This window comes from Rhinolophus sinicus, chromosome 17 (genome assembly GCF_057876585.1).
Source record: "Rhinolophus sinicus isolate RSI-liver-muscle chromosome 17, RSI-T2T, whole genome shotgun sequence".
Classification (NCBI taxonomy): domain Eukaryota; kingdom Metazoa; phylum Chordata; class Mammalia; order Chiroptera; family Rhinolophidae; genus Rhinolophus; species Rhinolophus sinicus.
Window position 1 is genome coordinate 2,708,288 of NC_142517.1, and position 20,555 is coordinate 2,728,842.

General features: G+C 46.8%; 1 protein-coding gene across 7 annotated transcripts in view; it reads right to left on the reverse strand.

The window, feature by feature from the left end:
* Window positions 1–20,555, reverse strand: part of PDE9A (phosphodiesterase 9A) — a 95,674-nt gene that overhangs the window by 46,811 nt on the left and 28,308 nt on the right. For all 7 annotated transcript variants that reach the window (XM_088794399.1, XM_074324826.2, XM_074324821.2 and 4 more), the window contains 2 exons: window positions 19,919–19,996; window positions 13,745–13,788 (listed from right to left, as the gene is read on the reverse strand). In XM_088794399.1, coding sequence (XP_088650525.1) covers window positions 13,745–13,788; window positions 19,919–19,996 — 122 coding nt within the window. The remainder of the gene's footprint in view (window positions 1–13,744; window positions 13,789–19,918; window positions 19,997–20,555) is intronic.

Consider the following 20,555-nt stretch of genomic DNA (forward strand, 5'->3'; position numbering starts at 1 on the left):
AGAGGTGAGATAGGATGGTGTATAAAATACATTTGAAAAAACAGTAGCTGAAAATTCTACAAATTTGGTGAAAACACAATTTGATGGACCACGAAAGCTCAATGACCACCGAGCTGAATAAATAAAAAGAAAACCAGGGCTCCACACAGCAGAGTCAAACTGCTGAAACCCAACAATAAAGGAAAAACACCTTGAAAAAAGCCAGAGGAAAATGACACATTCCATGCAGGGGAATCATGATAAAATAAAAGCTGATTTCATTAGAAACAGTGCAAGACAGAAAGAAATGAATCAACACCTTTAAACGTCTTTTAGGAAACAAAACTGTGAATGCAGAATTCTATTCCCTGAAAAACCATCTTTGAGAAGGAAGGCAAAATCCAGACATGCTCAGATAAGCCAACGTGGAGGAATTAGTCACCAGCAGTTCTGCACGGCAAGAAGCGTTAAAAGAAAAAACAAACTCTTCAGGCTGAAGGGACATAACACCAGTTAGAAGTTGGGGTCTACAGGGAGAAATCAAAGCACCAGAAAGGGCAAATGTGTCGGTAACTATAAAAGATTATCTTCAAGTTTCTTCTCATAATGTCTTCGAAAGACAACTGGCTGCTTAAAGCAATTCTTAAAGCAAAAATTGTAATATTGAACGGTGTTGTTTATAATGTGTGCAGAGTGTCTTAGTCCGTTGGGGCTGGTCTAACAGAATCCCATAGACAGACTGGATTAAACAACACAGATGTATTTTCTCACAGTTCTGGAGGCTGAAAGTCCAAGGCCAAGGTGCCTGCAGATTCCGTGTCTGGTGAGGGCCCACTTCCTGGTGTCCCACGTGACCGGGGCGGGGAGGGGTGGAGGAGCTCTCTGGGGCCTCGTTTATAATGGCACTAATCCCGTTTATGAGGGCTCCACCCACATGACGAAGTCCCACTCCCTCCAAATACCATGACATTGGGTGTTAGGAGTTTGACATTTGAATTTTGGGAGCACACAAACATTCACTCTGTAGCACAGATATAAAATATATGGCACAACAGTTGTGGGGGAGGGGCAAGTGAAATTATATTGCTGCAAGTCCTTACTTTTAATGTGAAGTGGTACAATATTAATTCCAAATAGACTAAAAACTTAAGGATGATTTTAAAATGGGGAAAAGATCTGAAAGACAGTTCAACAGAAGAATGTATACAGATGGCAAATAAGCACATGAAAAGATCATGTCATTAAGGGAATTATAAATTAAAACAATGAGATACCACTGGATGCCTATTAGAAAGATGAAAATCCAAAACACTGACAACACCAGATGCTGGTGAGGACGCGGAGTCACAGGAACCCTCATTTACTGCCGGTGGGAATGCAAAATGGAACGGCTACTCTGGAAGACAGTCTGCTGGTTTCTTACAAAACCAAACGTACTCTGTCCACATGATCCAGCAGTCACGCTCCTTGGTATTTACCCAATGGAAGTGAAAACTCACTTCCACACAAAAACTTCCACACAATATGTACAGCATCTGTGCTCATAATTGCCAAAACTTTGAAGCAACCAAGATGTCCTTCAGAAGGTGAATGGATAGTAAAATGTGATCCATCCAGACAATGAAGTGTTATTCAATAACACTAAAAAGAAATGAGCTATGAAGCCATGAAAAGGAATGGAGGAATCTGAAAAGCATATGAATAAATGAAAGAAGCCAATCTGAAAAGGCTACATACTGTATGATTCCAACTGTACGCATTCTGGGAAAGGCAAAACTACGGAGACAGTAAAAAGATCAGGGGTTTGGGGGAAGGGAGGGAGGAACAGGTGGGGCACAGAGGACTTTTAGGGCGGTAAAACTATTATATTTGACATTACAGTGGTAGAAGCATGTCATTACCCACAGACTGTACAACACGAAGAGTGACCCTAATGTCAACTGTGGTCTTTGGCTAATAATGACATGTCAAGGTCATATAACAAGGGTATAATTCTAATGCAGGATGTTGATGGTGGGAGAGGCTGAGTGAGTGCATGGGGAGGGAATATGTGGGAAATGTCTGTACTTTTTACTCAATTTTGCTGTGAACCTAAAATTGCCCTAAAACTAAAGTCTATAATTAAAGAAAAAGGGTGCATCGTGTAATACCTAGAACAACCAACTAAAACTAATGATAAAAAGTATACCAAAAGAGCCTATAGAAGCAATAAAATGGAATATTAAAATGTACCCAATTAACCCAAGAGAAGGCAGAACAGAAGGAACAGGAAACAAAACCGAGATCAATAAAAAACAAATAGCAACATGGTAGACCTACCCTCAGCCATACCAATAAATATATTACATGTATATGGACATAGGAAGAAACATTACATAACATAAAATTACATTACATAAACTCTTTCACGTAACATAAGACTATTTTATGTAATGTAACTGAAAACAGAAAAAAGGAGAACACCCAACATGTTTTACAGGGCCACCTTAAACCCAACATCAAAACATGACAAAGACATTACAACAAAAAATAGTTACAGACCAACATCCCACTTGAACATAGACACAATAATCCTTAACATGTTGTTAGTAAATCAAATCTGGCAACGTATAAAAAGAGAATACATTTTATATCAGGGTAGAGGTACTGTATACCCTTGGTTAAATTTATTCCTAAGTGTTTTCCTAGGAATACTGCCCCGAAATACAAGTACAGTTATCCCAGGAAAGCAAAGTTCTTTTAACATTTCAAAATCAGTCAACACAATTCACTATTTTAACAGAATAAAGGGGGAAAATCATACGATCATTTCAGTAGATGCAGAAAGAACATATGACAAAACCCAGCACTTATTTATGATAAAAACCATTAGAAAACTAGGAATAAAAAGAAACTCCTAAATCCATCTCATTAGAAGCAGAAAAATCATCTGATACAATTTAACAAAAATTTTGTCAAAGAACATTGGACAAAAAGCATTTACCAAATGAAGAGAAGAGGATTTCCTCAACCTGAGGAAAGTCATTGCCAAAGATACTGGTGGCCCACATCAGACTCCGTGGTGGAAGAGTGGACGTATGTCCTCTAAGGCTGGAATGACATGAGGACGTCTGCTCACCTTCATTTAATTGTATTGGAGGGTCAACTAGCACAGCGAGACAAGTAAAATAAATAAAAACCAAAGAGATTGGGATGCAAGATGTAAAACTGTATTATCAGAAGATATGATTGTCTCTATGGAAAATCCTAGGAATCTGCAAAATAAGTACCAGAACTAATAAATAAATGTCAGAAGATTCTATGTCAACATACAAAAATCTGTTGCATTTTTATAAACTAGCAGCAAACACATGGAAAATTAAACTAAGATCCCATTTACAATAACACCAGAAAACAGAAAATGCTGGGGAATAAATTTAACAAAAAATATATGCAGGACCTCAACTCTGAAAGCTGTAGAACTTTGCTGAGTGGAGGGGTGTACCATGTTCATGGATTGGAAAATTCCATTTGTTGTTCCCAAATTAATTAAATTAAATTAACATATTGAATATAATTCCAATCAATGCTATTTATAATTAAGAATCAACTTGTCAATTTAAAAACATTGGCAAAGTGATTCTTAATCCTAAAATTTGTAGGGAAAAGAAAAGGACCCATATAACCCAAACAACTGAAAAAGAAGCACAAATGTGGAAGACTACCTGATTTCAAGCTCTAGCAATTAAGCCAGTGTGGTATTGGTGTCGGGACAGACAAACAGATCAGTGAAAGAATAGAGTCTACAAAGAGATGTACATGTAGAAAAAAATAACTTTCAACAAAGGTGCCAAGGTGATTCAGTAGAAAATGAAAGTCTATTTAACAAGTGTTGCTATAACAGCTGGATATATGTGTGGGGGGAAAATAAAAGATTGTCAACCCCTACCTCACACCACACACAAAATTAATTTTAAAAGGACCACAGATTAAAATATAACAGCTATGAAATACAAAAACACAAAAAATGAAAAACATAAAAGAAAAACTTGTTAAGTTAGACTTCATCAAATTGAAAACTTCTGCTCATGAAATGTCCTCATTAAGAGAATGAAAAAGGCAAGTCATAAACCAGGAAATGCAATATTTGCCAAATATATACCTGACCAATGAATTATATCCAGAATATACAGTTTCTTGCAAACCAGTGATAAAAAATAATGCAAACCAGTTTAAACAATGAGCAAAATATTCAGAACAGACATTACCCAAAGTAAGATATTCAAGTAGCCAATAAGCACATTAAAAATATGCTCAACAATCATTGTCATCCAAAGAAATGCACATTAAAACCATAATGAAATATGATTTTATACCTACTTGAATGTCTCAGATTTGAAACACTGAGCATGCCTGGTTCTGGGGTGGCTGTGGGTCACTCACACATGCTGGTGGGAGTATGGAATGGCACAACCACTCAGGAAAACAGTGTGGCAGTTTCTTATAAAGTTAAACATGCACTTATCATAGGAACCAGCAACATCCTCCTAGGTACTACCCAAGATAACTGATAAGACCATCATAAGACCCGACAACGCTTACAGTAGCTTACGGTCACCCCAAACTGGGAATCACCCAAATGTCCATCAATAGGAGAGTTAATGAACAAGCTATGGCATACTCACGAAATGGAAAAGTACTCGCAATACAAAAGTATATGGACGACACGCACGAATCTTAAAAACATGATTCTGATTGGTACATTCCAGACAAGATGGCACAATAGGTAAATGTTGTGCTCACCTCCTCTCATGACCACATCAAAATTACAACTAACTACAGAACAACCATCATTGAGAATAGCATGGAGTCTGGCTGAATCAAAGCCCTACAACTAAGGACATAGAGAAGAAGCCATGTCCAGATTGGTAGCAGCAGCAGAGGCGCGGAACGGCTGGTCCCACACCTGTGTGTGACCATTAAAAATCTGAAGGGATATCTCGGCTGCAGAGGACTTCTCCCCAGAGGAGTAAGGGGTCACACCAGGCTATCCAGCCCAGGCTTCCTGTGCTGGGGAGAGAAGTCCCTATAATTTCTGGCTGTGAAAACCAGCGGAGATTGTGGCTGAGTGAGACAGAGGCAGCTGTAGCCCCAGGCACTCCTCTTAAAGGGAGCACGCAAGGACTTACTCACCAATGGAATCACTGGCTGTGAGCTCCAGTGCTGGGCCAGCAGCTGGAGGGGCGACAGGGACATACGAGGGGATATTGAGTTGTCTGGCTTTGGGACAGGGGCTGGAGGGGCAGGTTTCTCCTGATGGAGATGCTGGCAGAAGCCATTGTTCCTTTGCTGAGTCCTGCCCCTCCCAGTGTGCAGACGCAGGTGGCCACCAGATCTGAGTCTCCATCAACCTGGCTGACACCATTGGCTCACTATGCCCTGGTGATTTTAGACCACACCCCACCCAGCTTTTGGGCACACCCAAGCCGATTCCAGTGGCTTTTTCGTACAAACTGTCTGCCTTGGCTCATGCTGCATACTTTTCTAGGGTCTCTCAAAGGTTAGTGGAACCCAGACAAGCATCATCTGGTTTTGGAATGTCCCGTACCTCTGGCTGAGCTGCCCTAAGCCTGGCATTAGTGGCAGCTAGCCTTGGTTCATTGCTTGGCCTCTCAAGGCACTTCCAAGTGTGGCATAGGAGGTGGCCATCTGTGCATTGCTTTGTGGCTCCTGTTGGGTGGCCCAGAGCAGGGCAGCAGGATGGGGCACGGTCTGTGGCTAAACTTGGCCTGCAGCAGGTCCCCTCCCAGGTGGCTCTGGGGCTGGTATGCCCAGTGGCCAGCTTCAAAATGAGTTGGAGCATCACCCAGTCACCTCCCAGGACGACACACCCAAAGGGGCAGATTGGGAAGATACCAGAGTCCTGCTGAGGCAGATCCTGCTCTGTAAGATCAGCCCCCACACAACAACTTCTCTACTATAGTGAAGGCCAGTCCTCACAACCAGTGAGCCTGAGGGTCAGTCCCTCACAATGAGTGCAAATAACAACCAAGGCTCAACTATAAGAGGAGGGCACACACAACCCACACAAGGGACACATCTGGAGTGTGTAGCTCAAGTGACCAGGGAGACTGTGCCAGTGGGCCCCAGAGCACACCTACTAAATAAGGCCACTCTACTAAGACCAGGAGACATAGCAGCCCTACCTAATACATAGAAACAAACACAGGCAGGCAGCCAAAATGGGAAGACAAAGAAACATGTCCAAAATAAAAGAACAGAACAAAGCTCCATAAAAAGAACTTAACAAAATGGAGACAAGCAATTTACCAGACACAGAGTTTAAAACACTGGTTATAAGGATGCTCAGTGATCTCAGGGAGAACTTCAACACAGAGATAGGAAACATAAAAATGGGGATAGGAAAAAAACCCCCACAGCAGTCAGAAATAAAGAATACAATAACTGAAATGAAGAATCATTAGAGGAAATCAATAGTAGATTAGATGAAGCAGAAGATCAAATCAGTGATTTTTGAATAGAAGGTAGCAGAAAACACCCAATCAGAACAGCAAAAACAAAAACAAAAAAATCCAAAAGAACAAGGAGAGTTTATGGGGCCTCTGAGACAACATCAAGTGTACTAACATCCGCATCATAGGGGTCCCAGCAGGAGAAGAGAGAGAATTCATGAATAATAAAATGGCAATAGCTACATATCTATCAACAACTACTTTCAATGTAAATGGATTAAATGCTCCAATCAAAAGATGAGGGGCTCAATGGGTAAGAAAAAAAGACTATTATATATGCTACCTATAAGAGACTCGCTTCAGATCAAAAGACACAGACTGATAGTAAAGGGATAAGAAAAAGATATTTCATGAAAATGGAAACAAACAAACAAAAATCTGGGATAGCAATACTTATACCAGACAAAATAAGCTTTAAAACAAAGACTATAACAAGAGACAAAGAAGGACCCAGTAATCTCACTTCTGGGTATTTACCTGAAGAAACCCAAAATGCTGCTACGAGGGGACGTGTGCATCCATAAGTTCATTGCAGCAGTGTTTACAATGGCCAAGGTGTGGAGGCAGCCTGGGTGTCCATCCAGGGAAGAATGGATAAAGAAGATGTGGTACATATATACAGTGGAATATTACGCAGCCATAAAAAGAATGAAATCTTGCCGTCTGCAACAACGTGGATGGATCTAGAGGCTATTGTGCTAAGTATAGTAAGTCAGACGGTAAAAGACAAATGTCATATGACTTCACTTATAAGTGGACTCTAAACAACAAGACAAACAAAACAGGAATAAACTCATAGATACATTTTGGTAGTTAGATGGGATGGGCGTTGGGGGTAAAAAAGGGGGAGGGATTAAGAAGTACAAATTGGTTGTTATACAGTAGTCATGGGATGTAGGGTGCAGCATAAGGAATAGAGTCAATATTATTCTAATAGCTATGTATGGTGTCAGATGGGTACTAGATCTATTGGGATGATAGATGGTGGGGGGTTGGAGGCAGGGTGAAAAGGTGAAGGGGTTGAAAAGCACAAATTGGTAGTTACAAAATAGTCATGAGGATATAAAGTACAGCATAGGGAACATAGTCAATAATATGGTGATAATTATGTATAATGTCAGGTGGGTACTAGACTAGTCAGGGGGATCACTTCTTATATTGTATAAATATCTAACCACTATGCAGTATACCTGAAGTTAATATAAAATAATATTGAATGTCAACTCTAACTGAAAAATTAAAAGGGGGGGTGAAATAAAGAATAAGAGGTTCAAAGTTCCAGATATAAAACAAGTAAAGTCATGGGGATGTAATGTACAGCATAGGGAACATAGTCAATAACACTGCGATAACGTGGGACTGTGTCAGGTGGTTGCTGGACTTAGGGTGAGCACTTCTTTCTTTGGCACGGGGAATATAATCAATGATATGGTAATAACTATATAGTGCCAGGTGGGTACTGTTGAATAACTATGATGTACACCTAATGAAACTAATATAATATTGTATGTTAGTTATATTTTAATTTTAAAAATCTTAAAAAAATAACCATGGCACTGAGCGCAAGAGTCCATTCACCCAGGAGCATACCTGATGATTCCTTCACGATTCCTTCTCATGAAAGTCAAGAGCAGGAGAAAGCAACCTGTGGTAACGGAAGTCAAGGCCAGGCTTCCGGGTGGTGTGTGCCGACTGACTGGAAAGGAGCACAGGAAACTTTCCTGGGGTGATGGGAATGGCATGCCCTCTCTCTCGATGTGGGGGAGGGGGTTACACACAAGCGCACTTTCATCAGAGCAGGCTGTGCCTTTCCCTGTGCAGTTAGACGGGGCACCGATCCCCGACGAGTGTGTGGGGGGTCTGCCGGGTCCTCCCTGGAGGCAGGGAGAGCACTGTGAATGTTTGCTGCCTGAAGGTGCGTACAGTAATGTTCACACGTCATCGTCTTCACTCTCCTAGCTTCTGTAGTCATGACACACAGATTCTGGTGTTACTGTCAGCCGCCCACGTCGCTGGCAGGGACAGGCTGGGTGCTGCTGGCTGCGGTGGCTCCAGCACCCCGAAGGGAGCATGAACACACAATTCCATGAAACTCCAGAAAACAGAATGGAGTGAGCCCTCAGGCATCACGGGAGAATGGTTCATTTTCATGTTATATTCTGCACCCTTTTGGTTTTACCACTGAATGCAGGTCTGGATGACTAAGGCAATGATTATAACGCTGTGTGCAATGGAACCGCACTAAAAATAGAGAATAATAAGAAGCAGTATTATTTCTCATAAACAACATGCTGATGCTCACATTTCAAGCGTTAACGTGACTTGCAAATGAAAACGCGCTGGCAGGAGCCCTGCGGTTTCAGGCCCTGGGAAGGCAATCCTCTCCTATTCAAATGGGCAGTTCCAGGGACATAACTTCAGCCATTCAGAAATGCCCTCTGGGTTGGCTGAAACGACAGCTATCATTTGCTGTGTGCACTTACCCAGTGGCAGGCACTGTGCTGAGCATTTTGCATACATCACTTCACTTCTCCTCAGAAGAACCATGCGAGCTGTGTGTTCCCGCCCCTATTCCAAGGGGAATTGAAGTGCAGGGGGGATTAGGCGCTTTCTGGGCCATTGCACTCACTGACAAGTGACTGAGGGCAGAGGGGTGGCCCTCCGTCCTTCTCCTCCCAGTCCCCTCGTCAACAGGTCTTAGGCTGGGTCCCCAAAAGCAGACCCGGAGACGAGGAGTTGGGTGCCAGCAGTTCTCAGGAAACCCTGGGAGGCAAGGAAGGGAAGAAAGCGTGCAGAGGGGAGTCAGTGAGACAGTTACGCTGGGGCAGCTGCAGCTCATGGCTCTGGGGTCCCTCTGAGCAACTGTGTAGATGACACTGGAGAACTGTCCCACCACTGGACAAGGAAGCCTGCATCTGTCCACCAGTTCTCTCTCTCGCCAGGACTGTCGCGGGGCAGACACCCTCTGCACAGGGGAAGCGCTCAGGTAGGTGGGGGACTCAGCCTGGCACATTTAGAAGAAATGTTCTTTACTGTTCCTCCACTCAAAATGTCATGACGCTGAGATATTAACATGACCCTTTGTGCTCTGCAGTGCCGTTTGTCATCAAACCCCTTTGTGGCTCCTAGGATCTCAGGTTTGGGGGGGACTGCAGAGGCCCGAGGCTCAGCCACCTGCTGGGCACCCCATGAGGATCTGAACACCTAGCCCTTCACCCCAAGTCCTGCGGGAGGTGGAGTTCAGTCCTCAAGACCCCCAGTTCTACTCACACTGGCTCCAGCTTTTAAGTTCTTCCCCTTAAAGGGCCGCAAACCATCTTCCATTGGACTTAGTTAGACCCCAAAGTTATACAGAATCCCCTTTATTCTTCCTCCAGCGACAATCTTGTCAATATCTGAGCATGGGTGCCCCACTCCCAGCCTTCCTTTCCGGAAGCCCTTTGTGTTGCACCCATCTATGCTCAAGGGCTTCCTGTCCCAGCTCCTCTGTTCTGGATGGTGTCAGGTCACCAGCGACCATCTTTTTTCTTCCAGAATTCTGTTCCTGAGTGACGGGTCTCAGGGCTCAGTCCTTGGTCCCTCCTGCTTCCCTCCCACCTCCAGCTCACCAAGCACCAAGGCTACAAACATGCTCCTTGCTGACTTGCCAAGTCACATCCCCAGCTGAGGGGGAGCCCCAGCTCCTCTCCACACGTCTAGTCAACAGTGATGTCCGACAGTCAAACCATGGCCAACACACCCAAAACTGAGCAACCCCTTCCTCCCTGCACTGGTGCCACCCTCAGCTCGCGTCCTCGTGCGGGTGCCATTCCATCCATTCCAAGCTCAGGCTGGGCCCCGGAGGCTTCTTCCACTCCTTTCTTTCGTGTCCCACATCTAGTCGGGAAATAAGCTTGGCTCTTCCTGCAGAACATGCTAGAAGCTGACCATTCCTCACCACCTCCACTGCACCCGCCTCCTCCTCCGACAGGAGCTACTGCGTGGCCTCCTCGTGGACCTTCAGGTCCCACGTGGTCTGCCCCCAGCACCCCCAACTCATCTCTCAATGTTTGAGCCCCAAATAGCCAGAGTGGAGAATGCTTGGGGGGCCTCCAGGGGTCCAAGGGAGGCCCCTGAAGGATCACATCTTAGCAGTGGGACCTAACTATGCTGGAAGTAAGGGTCTTCTACATTCATCCAAGCAAAGCTTAAAAACAGGTCTCAAAGGCATCAAACTGATTTGCAAGTAACTTAACTGCTTGCCCAGGAGAGAACCCACGCTCTTTGTGGGAGACTCGAAATCCAGATGATCAACAACGTAACACAAAATGCAAACATGGATCTACACAAAGAAATGAAGAAAAAGTATAAGTGACTATTGAAAGCAAAAAGTGAAAACAACGGCCTATGGCGTGTTCTACATATTTTGAAGTACGATGTATGACATGCAGCACAAAGAATGTGGTGGGAGAAACGAGAGCACACAGTTCTGAAATTCTTACATTACTGAGAAGTGGTGTAACGTAATTTAAAGGTAGACTATGATAGTTGATGATGCACACTGTAAAACCCAGAGCAACCACAAGAAAGAAAACAAAGAAGTATAGCTCATAAACCAAGTATAGAGAAAAAATAGAATTTAAGAAATGCTCAGGGTTCAACTGACATGAGAAAAGTATCAAAACAGAATGAATGAGACAAATAGAAAATGAGTAGCAAAGAAATGGGTTTAAACCCAACCATATTTATAATTCTATTTAGTGTAAATGGTTAAAAAACTCCAATTAACAAGGTGGAAGTGCCAGACTTGATAAAAGCTGCCTGTAAGAAATCCACTACAAACACGAAGACACAGATACACTAAAGGTAAAAGGATGGAGCAGATAGAAGAGACGAGCACCGCACATGCGGAAGCTGGAGGGGTGACACTGATGTGAGATAACGTAGACTTTAAACAAGGATAGTACCTAGGACAAAGGGCAAATTTCACAAGGATAAAGGGGTTGATCCCTCAAGAAGACACAACAATTCTAAGTACGTGTGTTCCCAATAGTAGAGATTGAAAATGCACGAAGCCAGAACTGAGAGAACTGGGGAAAGAAGTAGATGTGTCCACAATATGGTTGGCTATTTCAATACTCACCTTTCAGTCATCGATAGAGAAAGTACAAAAATAGTAAAGCTACAGGAAGCTTGAAGCACACTATCAACTAACTGGACCTAATTGACATTTACAGAACATTCCACCAGGAACAGCAGAACACCCCATGTGTTCTTTCCCCAAATCCACACCCCTCCCCACCCCGGGTGGTCACGAGAAAAACATCAGACAAAGCCAGATTGGGGAATGTTCTACAGACTTTTCTAGACTGTCAAGTTCATGACGAACAAGGAAAGTCTGAGAAACTGTAAGAGCAGAGAAGCCTGGGGAGACAGAATGAGTATATGCAATGTGGGGACGTGGACTGGATCCTGGAACAGAAAAGGTACATCAGGAGAAAACTGATAAAATCCAAATACAGTATAGGGTTTGGTTAATAACAATGTAAAAAAAAAAAAAATAAAAAATAAAATATATATATATATTATTAAATCAAGGGCTTAGTAAGCCTTTTATGTTAAAAAGGTATTTTTATACAAGAAAAAGTTAGAACTCATTTTTTATTCTAACATTTACTATCAAGAGAAATAAGGGTTTTCATAAAGAGCTATGCAAATCCTGAAAAAGATTTAAAGCAATCAGTGCTCACATGTAAACATTATCACTAAACATGAGAAACCGAGGCACACAGATGCCAGAGCCTCACACCATCTAGCATGGTACGGTGGCTTCAAAATTCTATTCTGTAGCCACCAATCTTACAAAAATTAAAATTGAATTAACATTAAAATCCAAAAGGGAAAATAAACCTCAATTCTGCCTCACACCACACACAAAAAATTAATTCAAAATGGATCACAGATCTAAATGCAAAGGCTAAATCTATAAAAGTGCTAGAAGAAAACATAGGAGAAAACTTCACAACTATGGGATAAACTAAGTCGTCTTAGAGAGGACACACAAAGCACGAACCATAAAAGAACAAAATCGGCAAACTAAAATTTCTGCTCATTCAGAGACACCAATAAGACAATGCAAAGGCAAGCTGCAGACTGGGAGAAAATATTTACAATATGTATCTGACAAAGGGTGTGCACCCCAAATATATCAGGGACACTGACAACTCAATAATAAGAAGGGAAGCAAGCCACTGCCACCAAAGCCACCAAATCAGAAAGGATGTGAACAGATACTGCATAAAAGAACAATTATGAATGGTCAGTAAGTCCAGACTTCCCATCATTAATCACTAGGGAAACACAGATTAAAACCGAATGCAATTCCACTACACACCCATTAGCATGGATAAAACATAAAAAAGACTGACACTAGCCAGTACTGGTGACGACGGTGGAGCCACTGGACCGCTCACACACTGTGCATGGAAGTGCAAAATGCTTGCCCGTGAAAGCTCACAGCAGCCCCAAACTGAGACAGCAGCTGACTGGATACACAAGCTGTGGTCCAGCCCCACCACGGAACATGACTCAGCAATAGAAAGATGATACACTGACACACACAACACACAGACGAGTCTCAGAAAGAGTACACACACCGTGAATTTCTTCTATCTGATACTCTTGAAAAGACAAATCTCACCTACAGTGTCTGAAAGCAGGTCGGCTGCTGACAGCAGGAGGTGAGGAAGGGGAGGTTAATGAAAAGGGGAACAAGAGAACTTTTCCAGGTGACATCAGTGTTGTGTGTCTTGGTTTGGGTGGTAATTACAAGGGTGTGTACATTTTCCAAAGCTCATCAAAATATAAACTCCAATGGGAGCATTTTATTATGCATAAGTCACACATACGGAAGAGTCACAGAAGAGCTGGAGCAAAGGGGATTTTAACCAAACAGCACCACGGGCTGTCTAAGGCATCCTGCGGCTGGGCGTTACAAATGGCCCACCTTTGTGGCTCAGTCTGAAGAGGCAGGACAGGCACTGACCCCAGAAGACCAGAGTGGACTGTCGCCCGTGTCTGCTAAGTCCTTGGGGGTGGGGGGCTGAGCTGTCACAGGCTGAGTGCAAGGTTGTCTGTGCAGTGGCACATGGCGTTAGATCCTGTAATAAACAGTATGAGGCTTTCGATGCTAATGCTTAACTAATTTACAATCAATCACGCCTGGAGCTTTCTTTTTTTTCCTTTTAATTTTTCAAATGACAGAAGGGACTTACCAGAGAGTTGCTTGACGGCCACAGGTCTCACTTTGTAGGGAGTGCTGCAAGAGAGAAGGCAGTCCTCTGTGAGATGCCGGCAAAGATGCTCGCGGCATGTCTGCTCTGCGAGATAAGCGCCAGGTGAATTAGAATTCACAGGATTAGTTTCTTGGGCTGTTCTGATCTCCCTCGCGCAGAAGAATTCCAAACACTTTAACTCTATCATTTAAACAACGAACTTCCCTATAATGTTCACATTGGTCAATAACACAGATGTTGTCATTGCTACCCCAGGTGTGGAATCCTGCTGGGAACGGCAGACTTCCGGGACGGCCATGTCCATCCTGGCCGGACCGGGGCGGGCATGCTCTCTTGCCTTTGCTTGGCTTGAGCTCCTGGTGGCTGCATCTCCCAAGTGCGCAAGAGAGGGTGGTGGCAATGATTCAGTCGAAAATGCACTGGCATCTCAGCAATGCCACCCACAGGAATCATGAGACCCAGAGAAGATGGGGAAAGGTACTGGTGACACTTAGGATGGATGAAAGGTTAGTCCCTGAGGTGCAGGGACCTCCAGCGAAGGGGCAGGAAAAGACAATTCAGCCAATGGAAAATAGGCAAAGAATAGGAGCTAATAATGGAAGGAAGGAAGGAAGGAAGCGAGGGAGGAAGGGAGGGAGGGAGGGAGGGAGGGAGGGAGGGAGGGAGGGAGGAAGAAGAGGGAGGGAGGGAGGAACGGAGGAAGGGAGGAAGGAAGGAAGGAAGGCTAACCTTAAGAGATGCTATTTCTACTCCCAACAAGAGCAGTGCTGCAAGAGCACAGGGAGACAGGCTCTCACAAGCTTTGCTGGTGTGAGTGTGGGTTGCCATGACCTTGGGGAAAGCAAGTTGGAAATACCAACTAGGATTTAAAATACATAATCCTGTGTGGGTCCTAGAACAAATGAAGTCTGACACACGACTGGAGGCCAAAATGACACCACTGAAGCCGTCCTACTTCAGGCACATCAGAAGGCAGGGTTCTCTGGAGAAGCAAAAATGCCAGGAAAAACAGGAGGTAGCAGGAAAAGTGGGTACCAAGCCTGAGCTGGGTTGACTCCATAAAGAAGCCACAGGCTGAGCGTATAGGAGCAGGCTGAGGAAGGGACACTGGGAAGTCACTCATTCGTGGGGCCCCCAGGAGTCAGCTGACTCAGCGGCTCGTAGCAACAATAATCCTTTGCCTCAGCACATGAAGTTGGGAACAAATGAAACATAGCCCATGGCGTTATCTGCAGATGGCATCTGTCCACGGCATCCATCTGTCCACGGCGTCCGTCTGTCCACAGCGTCCGTCTGTCCACAGCGTCCATCTGTCCACGGCGTCCGTCTGTCCACGGCGTCCGTCTGTCCACCCCTTCTACACATTTTGCACTGAGTGCTCACTGTAATTTACTCGTGATGTCACAGTGAACAGGACAAAAATGCTCCTTCCCTCATGGAATTGCCATTCCACATTCAAGTGCACATCGAAAAGACGTGTATTACCGCTGTTTGCATGGCTGGCACCAGAAATACCTGTCACACAGCAAGTTATAGAGTCACATGTAAAGGATGGGCTGAGTCCGAGAGACGGAGCGCAGAAAGTCTGAGGGTTCACACACGCCAAACTGTTCACAGTGGTGAAATAGGGTGATACACGCTTTAATGGGTTAAGGGCCACAGGCAAAATGTTTACAGTTTAAAACACTGACGAAGTCTAACAGTAAAAATTGCGGGGCACTTGGGTGATGGACAGACAACTCCATGGTGGTCCAGACTGCCTGCCGCCCCCACCCCACCCAGGGATTCCTCTCCCACAGAGAAGTGAGGCCACACCTTCACATCTCCCAGGAGAGTGTCCTGCTCCTGCTCAGGAAAAGGCCCTGCTTCGAAAGGTCTCTGGAGTCAGTAATTTAACACTTGGGCTCATTTCTGTCATAATGGTGTTTGGGTCCTGGCAGATCAGGTAACGTCTTGTTTAGAAACCATGTGGGTTTGCAGTTGGCCATCCGAGCAGGAGGTGCTCCTCGATCCTTCCTCCTGACTCTAAACAGTCCTGTTGGCTCCATGATTGAATGAAGTCCTGGCTCGGTATAAACTGAGCAGCCCCTCATCACTCTCTTCTTAACAGCAAAACTCCTATAAAACCACTGTCTCTTTAAAAGGGATAAATGTGCCTGGAATTTTGAAGGTGTTTGTCTTTTTCCAAACGGTAACTGCGTGGGCTCGAAGTCCTCCTCAAATACGTAATGGGGAGACCTGCTAGGCCCTGGGGGCTTTTCTCCTGGGCCGAGGGCATGGCCGGTAAGCCACGCTCACAACGCCCAGCCACTCCATCCACTAGAGCCCTACCTGGGTGACAAGCTGGCTGAAACGGGCAACAAAAGGAGCGTCTGTAGTGACACGCGTGCCAGCTCACTCTGGCCCTCATGCCCTGCCTCACGCCCCACGTTTTCTCAGGCTATGTGAGTGTCTCTCTCCTGTCCGATGAGCACCTGGAAGCAGTCGTGGCAGAAACGGGTGGGTGGACTTGTCAAGAGGGAACGCCTTTGTCAGCTGGGCACCGTGGGATCCAGAATAGCCCCACGCAGAAGAGAGGTTGGACCAGGTGGCTCAAAGTCCCTCCGAGCGTTAGCTGAACAAAGTTGTCTGTTCATATATTTGATCGGGGTGCTTGGTCATCAATCACCTTTCTTACCAGTCCCGAGAGTGGACGCCATTCAGCCCAGGGTTATGCCACAGCCCCCCACTGTGGGTCAGTGCGTCGCAGGTTATTTAAAATGTGGGTCTGAATGTTCACTGACCAGACAGAACAGCCGGGAGGCCTGGGAAGAGTGAGGGAACCCCCAGTGGCCTCCTGCCATCGGGAATTCAGCCGGCCCACAGAGGAGGGAAGTGCTCAGGTGTCTGTGCAAAGGGAGTGACACATCTGTGCAAGGCGTATAGGGACTCATGCGGTCAGTGGACCTGGAGACCAGTGTTCTAAGGTGGATTTGGGCCAGACATTTGGATGGCGGAGTCTGCACAAAGTGCTGTGTCTAATGAGCACTGGAGAACGCTGTGCCGGGCACGATGGATGACAGCTGTGTTGGAGGCTGATTCTTCTGGAATGTGGACAGGACTCGATGAGGGGTAACTGGAGGCCTAAGCCAGGAGTCTGTGCATCGGGAACCCAGACAGGAGATACGACGGTTTCAACTGGGGGTCGGCTGAGGCAAACAAAGGTGTTAAGGCAAGAGGTATCTTGAAGAAAGACTCAGAAGGGGCAGCTGGTGCCCCATGTCTGATCAGTGTCAGGGTGGTCACAGTCAAGGGCCCTCAGAATTTGGAGGCGAGATCACGAAACCCCACCTGGTGAGCGGGGAGAATCTGAGCATGGTGGACGATGCCCGTCACTGGCAGGCCAGCCCTTCCCACCAGGTGGGTCCTACACCTGGGGCTGGGGGATGAGGCGATGACAAGGTCACGCCAAGAGGCTCAAAGTGTCTTCAGAAGCGGAGGAAGCTAGAGGGACACAAGCTGACCCACTGCTTGTCAGGAAGCAACAAACTTCATCTAGCACTTTTCAAGAGGGGAAAACCCTGTGTCTGGGAGATGTGACTGGTCACTGGTGGGCTGAGCTCTAACCTGGGGTCAAGAGGATTTTCTTGGGTTTTGCACACTTTACGTCAGGGGTTCTCGCCTGGACTGCATGGGGAGCTTTACAAATCCCTCAAAACTGAGCATTTAATTAGTCCCAACAGGGGTCTGGGCCCCCGTGCCTTTTTGAAGCTCCCTGGTGGTTTTAATCTGCAGCCAAGGCTGAAAGTCACTGGGTTAGCTGGACTCATTTACGTTGCATGTTTACAGTGGACGGGACCTCCCATGGCAGCTGGAGATGGGGAACTGGAGAGCAGATGGGGAACTGGGAGCAGATGGCGAGGGCCTAGCTGGGGCTCTCAGCCGTGACTCGCGAGCTCGCTCAGGGAGGAATGGTGAGCAGGCTGAGAAGGACACCCTGAGAGCACCGCCTGTTACAGGCTGAGAGTGGGAAGTAGATGGAGACGGGAGAGAGTCCAATGGAGGAGGCAGGACCCCAGATGGGAAAGGTCACACCTCAAATACAGGACAGAGCATGGGGCTGAGGGTGGAGAAAAAGCCCAGCGGTCACCATCCTGGAACCTGCAGAAATGCCAATTCTGGCCCCACCCCAGACCCTGAGGATCAGAGTGTGAGAGGTACTCTATTACAAGCCCCCAACCCCACCCAATGGTGCCGGCCACCTGCTGGCTTAGGGGCTGGTGACTTTTGAGGGGACAACCCATAGCTCTGTAAAGAGAAAGTGGTAGAACCCTCACAAAGCAGGGCTTCCCACCCTCTGACCACGGCCATCGGGCAGGTATGTCTCTGTGGGGGGTCGTCCTGTGCCGCACCCTGCTTACTGCCCACTGGGTGCCCGTACCACCCCCTTTCCCTGCTTGTGACAGCCAAAATGTCTCCAGACATCGCCAGATGTCCCCTGGGGAACAAAACTGCCCCCCGTTGGGAAGTGCTGGCACAGAATCAAGTACCAAACCAGATTAATGAGTGACAAAGTTTGAATAGACAAAGTCTTCAGACAGACTGTTTCAACTGAATTCAGGAAAAAATCAGCTTCGTTCAACCAGAGACCAGCTTGCTCTGACGAGGCACTGGTTTGAGTGGAACCTCCCCTCTGATGAGATCATTCTAGTCTGTGGACAGCAGGATGACAGGTCACTCGCAACTTTCCTTCTGAAGTGAGCACTGGTGGAGTCTTCAGGGAGCCAACTAGCACAGCACCTACCAGGTAGCTGGGAGCCCATAATCAGAGCGAGAGTGTGGGGGCAGAAGCTCCTGACTGGGGGGAATTTGGGCCGACTGATGGGCGCAGCGAGAGGGGAGGCCTGGCTGAGGCGGCCAGGTGCACGGGGAAGGACAGTGCCGGCCACATTCCCCGAGGACTGTACCTTCCCCAGGGCGTATCCAACCAGCTCCCTGCATCAATGCCTCACTCGTCCTGGGACAGGGATTCTGCACCCTGCCTGGTGTGGATGGCTGGCAGGCTGGCTTCTGGGGGCAGGAGGAAGAACAGGTGCTCACCCGTGGGCGCTCAGGTGTGCACGCACCTGGGGTGGGGTGAACCTCCAGTGGAGGTCCCAGGGCACCCGTCACGGGGACCCCACATATTTCCCAGCTGTCATTAGGGAGCCGTGGGCGCTCCAGTCTCTGGGGCATGTGAGGGTCTGCCTGGGGCCGGCTTTCTCCTGCGGACTCGGAATAGCTGACGTGGCTCGGTCAGTGGGACAACCCAATGACCAGATTAACACATGTCCCTGGGAGGGGTGTTCAGGGAGAAACAGGAGCCACAGACAGGGCTCCCGAGGGGGCACCCCCACACCCGATCACGCTCCTGCTCCCTGGCCTCACAGAGACACAGAGAAACTCTGCCTCACCCAGCTGAAAATACGAAGTGGGGACTGCAGGGGACGTTGCAGGCTGCTGGGCGAGGAGGCAGGTCAGCAGGGCAAGGGCCCGACTCAGCGTCTTGTCCTTGTTTCTTCCTGCCGCACAGCCAGGCTTTACCCATTGCACTCATATTCACAAACGGTTTACTGCCGACCCGTTTGTTTTCCAGGTCTCTCCAGGTCACAGCCCTCCAGGCCCCAGCTTCTTCCCTCGCCCTGGGCAGAGATGAGTCCTGTGGGCAGCATTTATCAACACCAGCAGGTGGCAGTGGGTAAATGCCACTGTCCCCCAGGGGTTCTGGTCAGGGCATGTCCTGCAGCCCTTCCTGAAGTGGACAGCGGGATGGTTAATGCAGGGTCTGGGCGCTTGGCTCCACTACTAATCACTCAGCCTCTGCGCCTCAGTTTCCCCTCTGTGACTTGGTAATAATACCAGTGCGTCCTCACAGGGTTCTTGCTGGGAACGGAGCATGGAGCCCTGGGCACGCTTACAACTGTCACTATCTTGGAAAGCGACTCGTTCTGCCTGCAAAGGAACCAGCCGACTCAAGCCCCCTTCACGGTCCCTCCCACATCTACCTCCCATCTTTGATTTAAATTCAGATTTTCCTACAGCAGTAAACCATGAAAACAACCGTAGGGACCCTCACGTGGGTGTGGGAAAAGTCAGACATGAGAACAGGAGCGGACAAAGCGGCCAGCTGCTTACCGTTCAGAATTCGCGGGCATGGTGGGGTCAATGGACACCATGGCGTCGTCCGAGGTCAGCAGGGAGATGGTTGTGTTCCTGGAAGACATGCCAGGTCAGGGCCTTCCCCCGCGACGGTCTCCCTCAGGGAGACCTGCACGGGCCTCGAACGCACGCACGAGGGCCCACAGCCAGGAGGACCCTCCCCCAGACACAACACTCATTTGTCAACTTGGTGGAATGGCCGTCTAGTCCTAAATGCTTTGTAGACGGCTGAGTAATTTAAAACAGGAATTGGAGAAAGTCTAATTTATTGAGTGGGGAGTTTAAAACCTGGGGTAAAAGAGAAAGAAACATTTGTATTGGCCGGTGATGAATTCAGTTTGCCTTCCTACTCCACTTCCTGTGGGAGTTCCCCTAAACGGGCACGCATCTCTCCTATGAAATAGTTTCAAGTGGGTGAGTTTTGCTCCAACTCTCATCTTAGGGGTCCCCCATGAGAGCTACTGCCTCGACCACGTTACGTAAGCTGTCTGGTCTTCAGTTGTGTATTTTAAAAACCTGTGCAATGGGGGTGACACCGAAATCCCAGGGTTGTTCTAAAGAATAATATCTACATTTTTCAGCACGGTGCTTAATAGAAGATGCCCCATCGGTG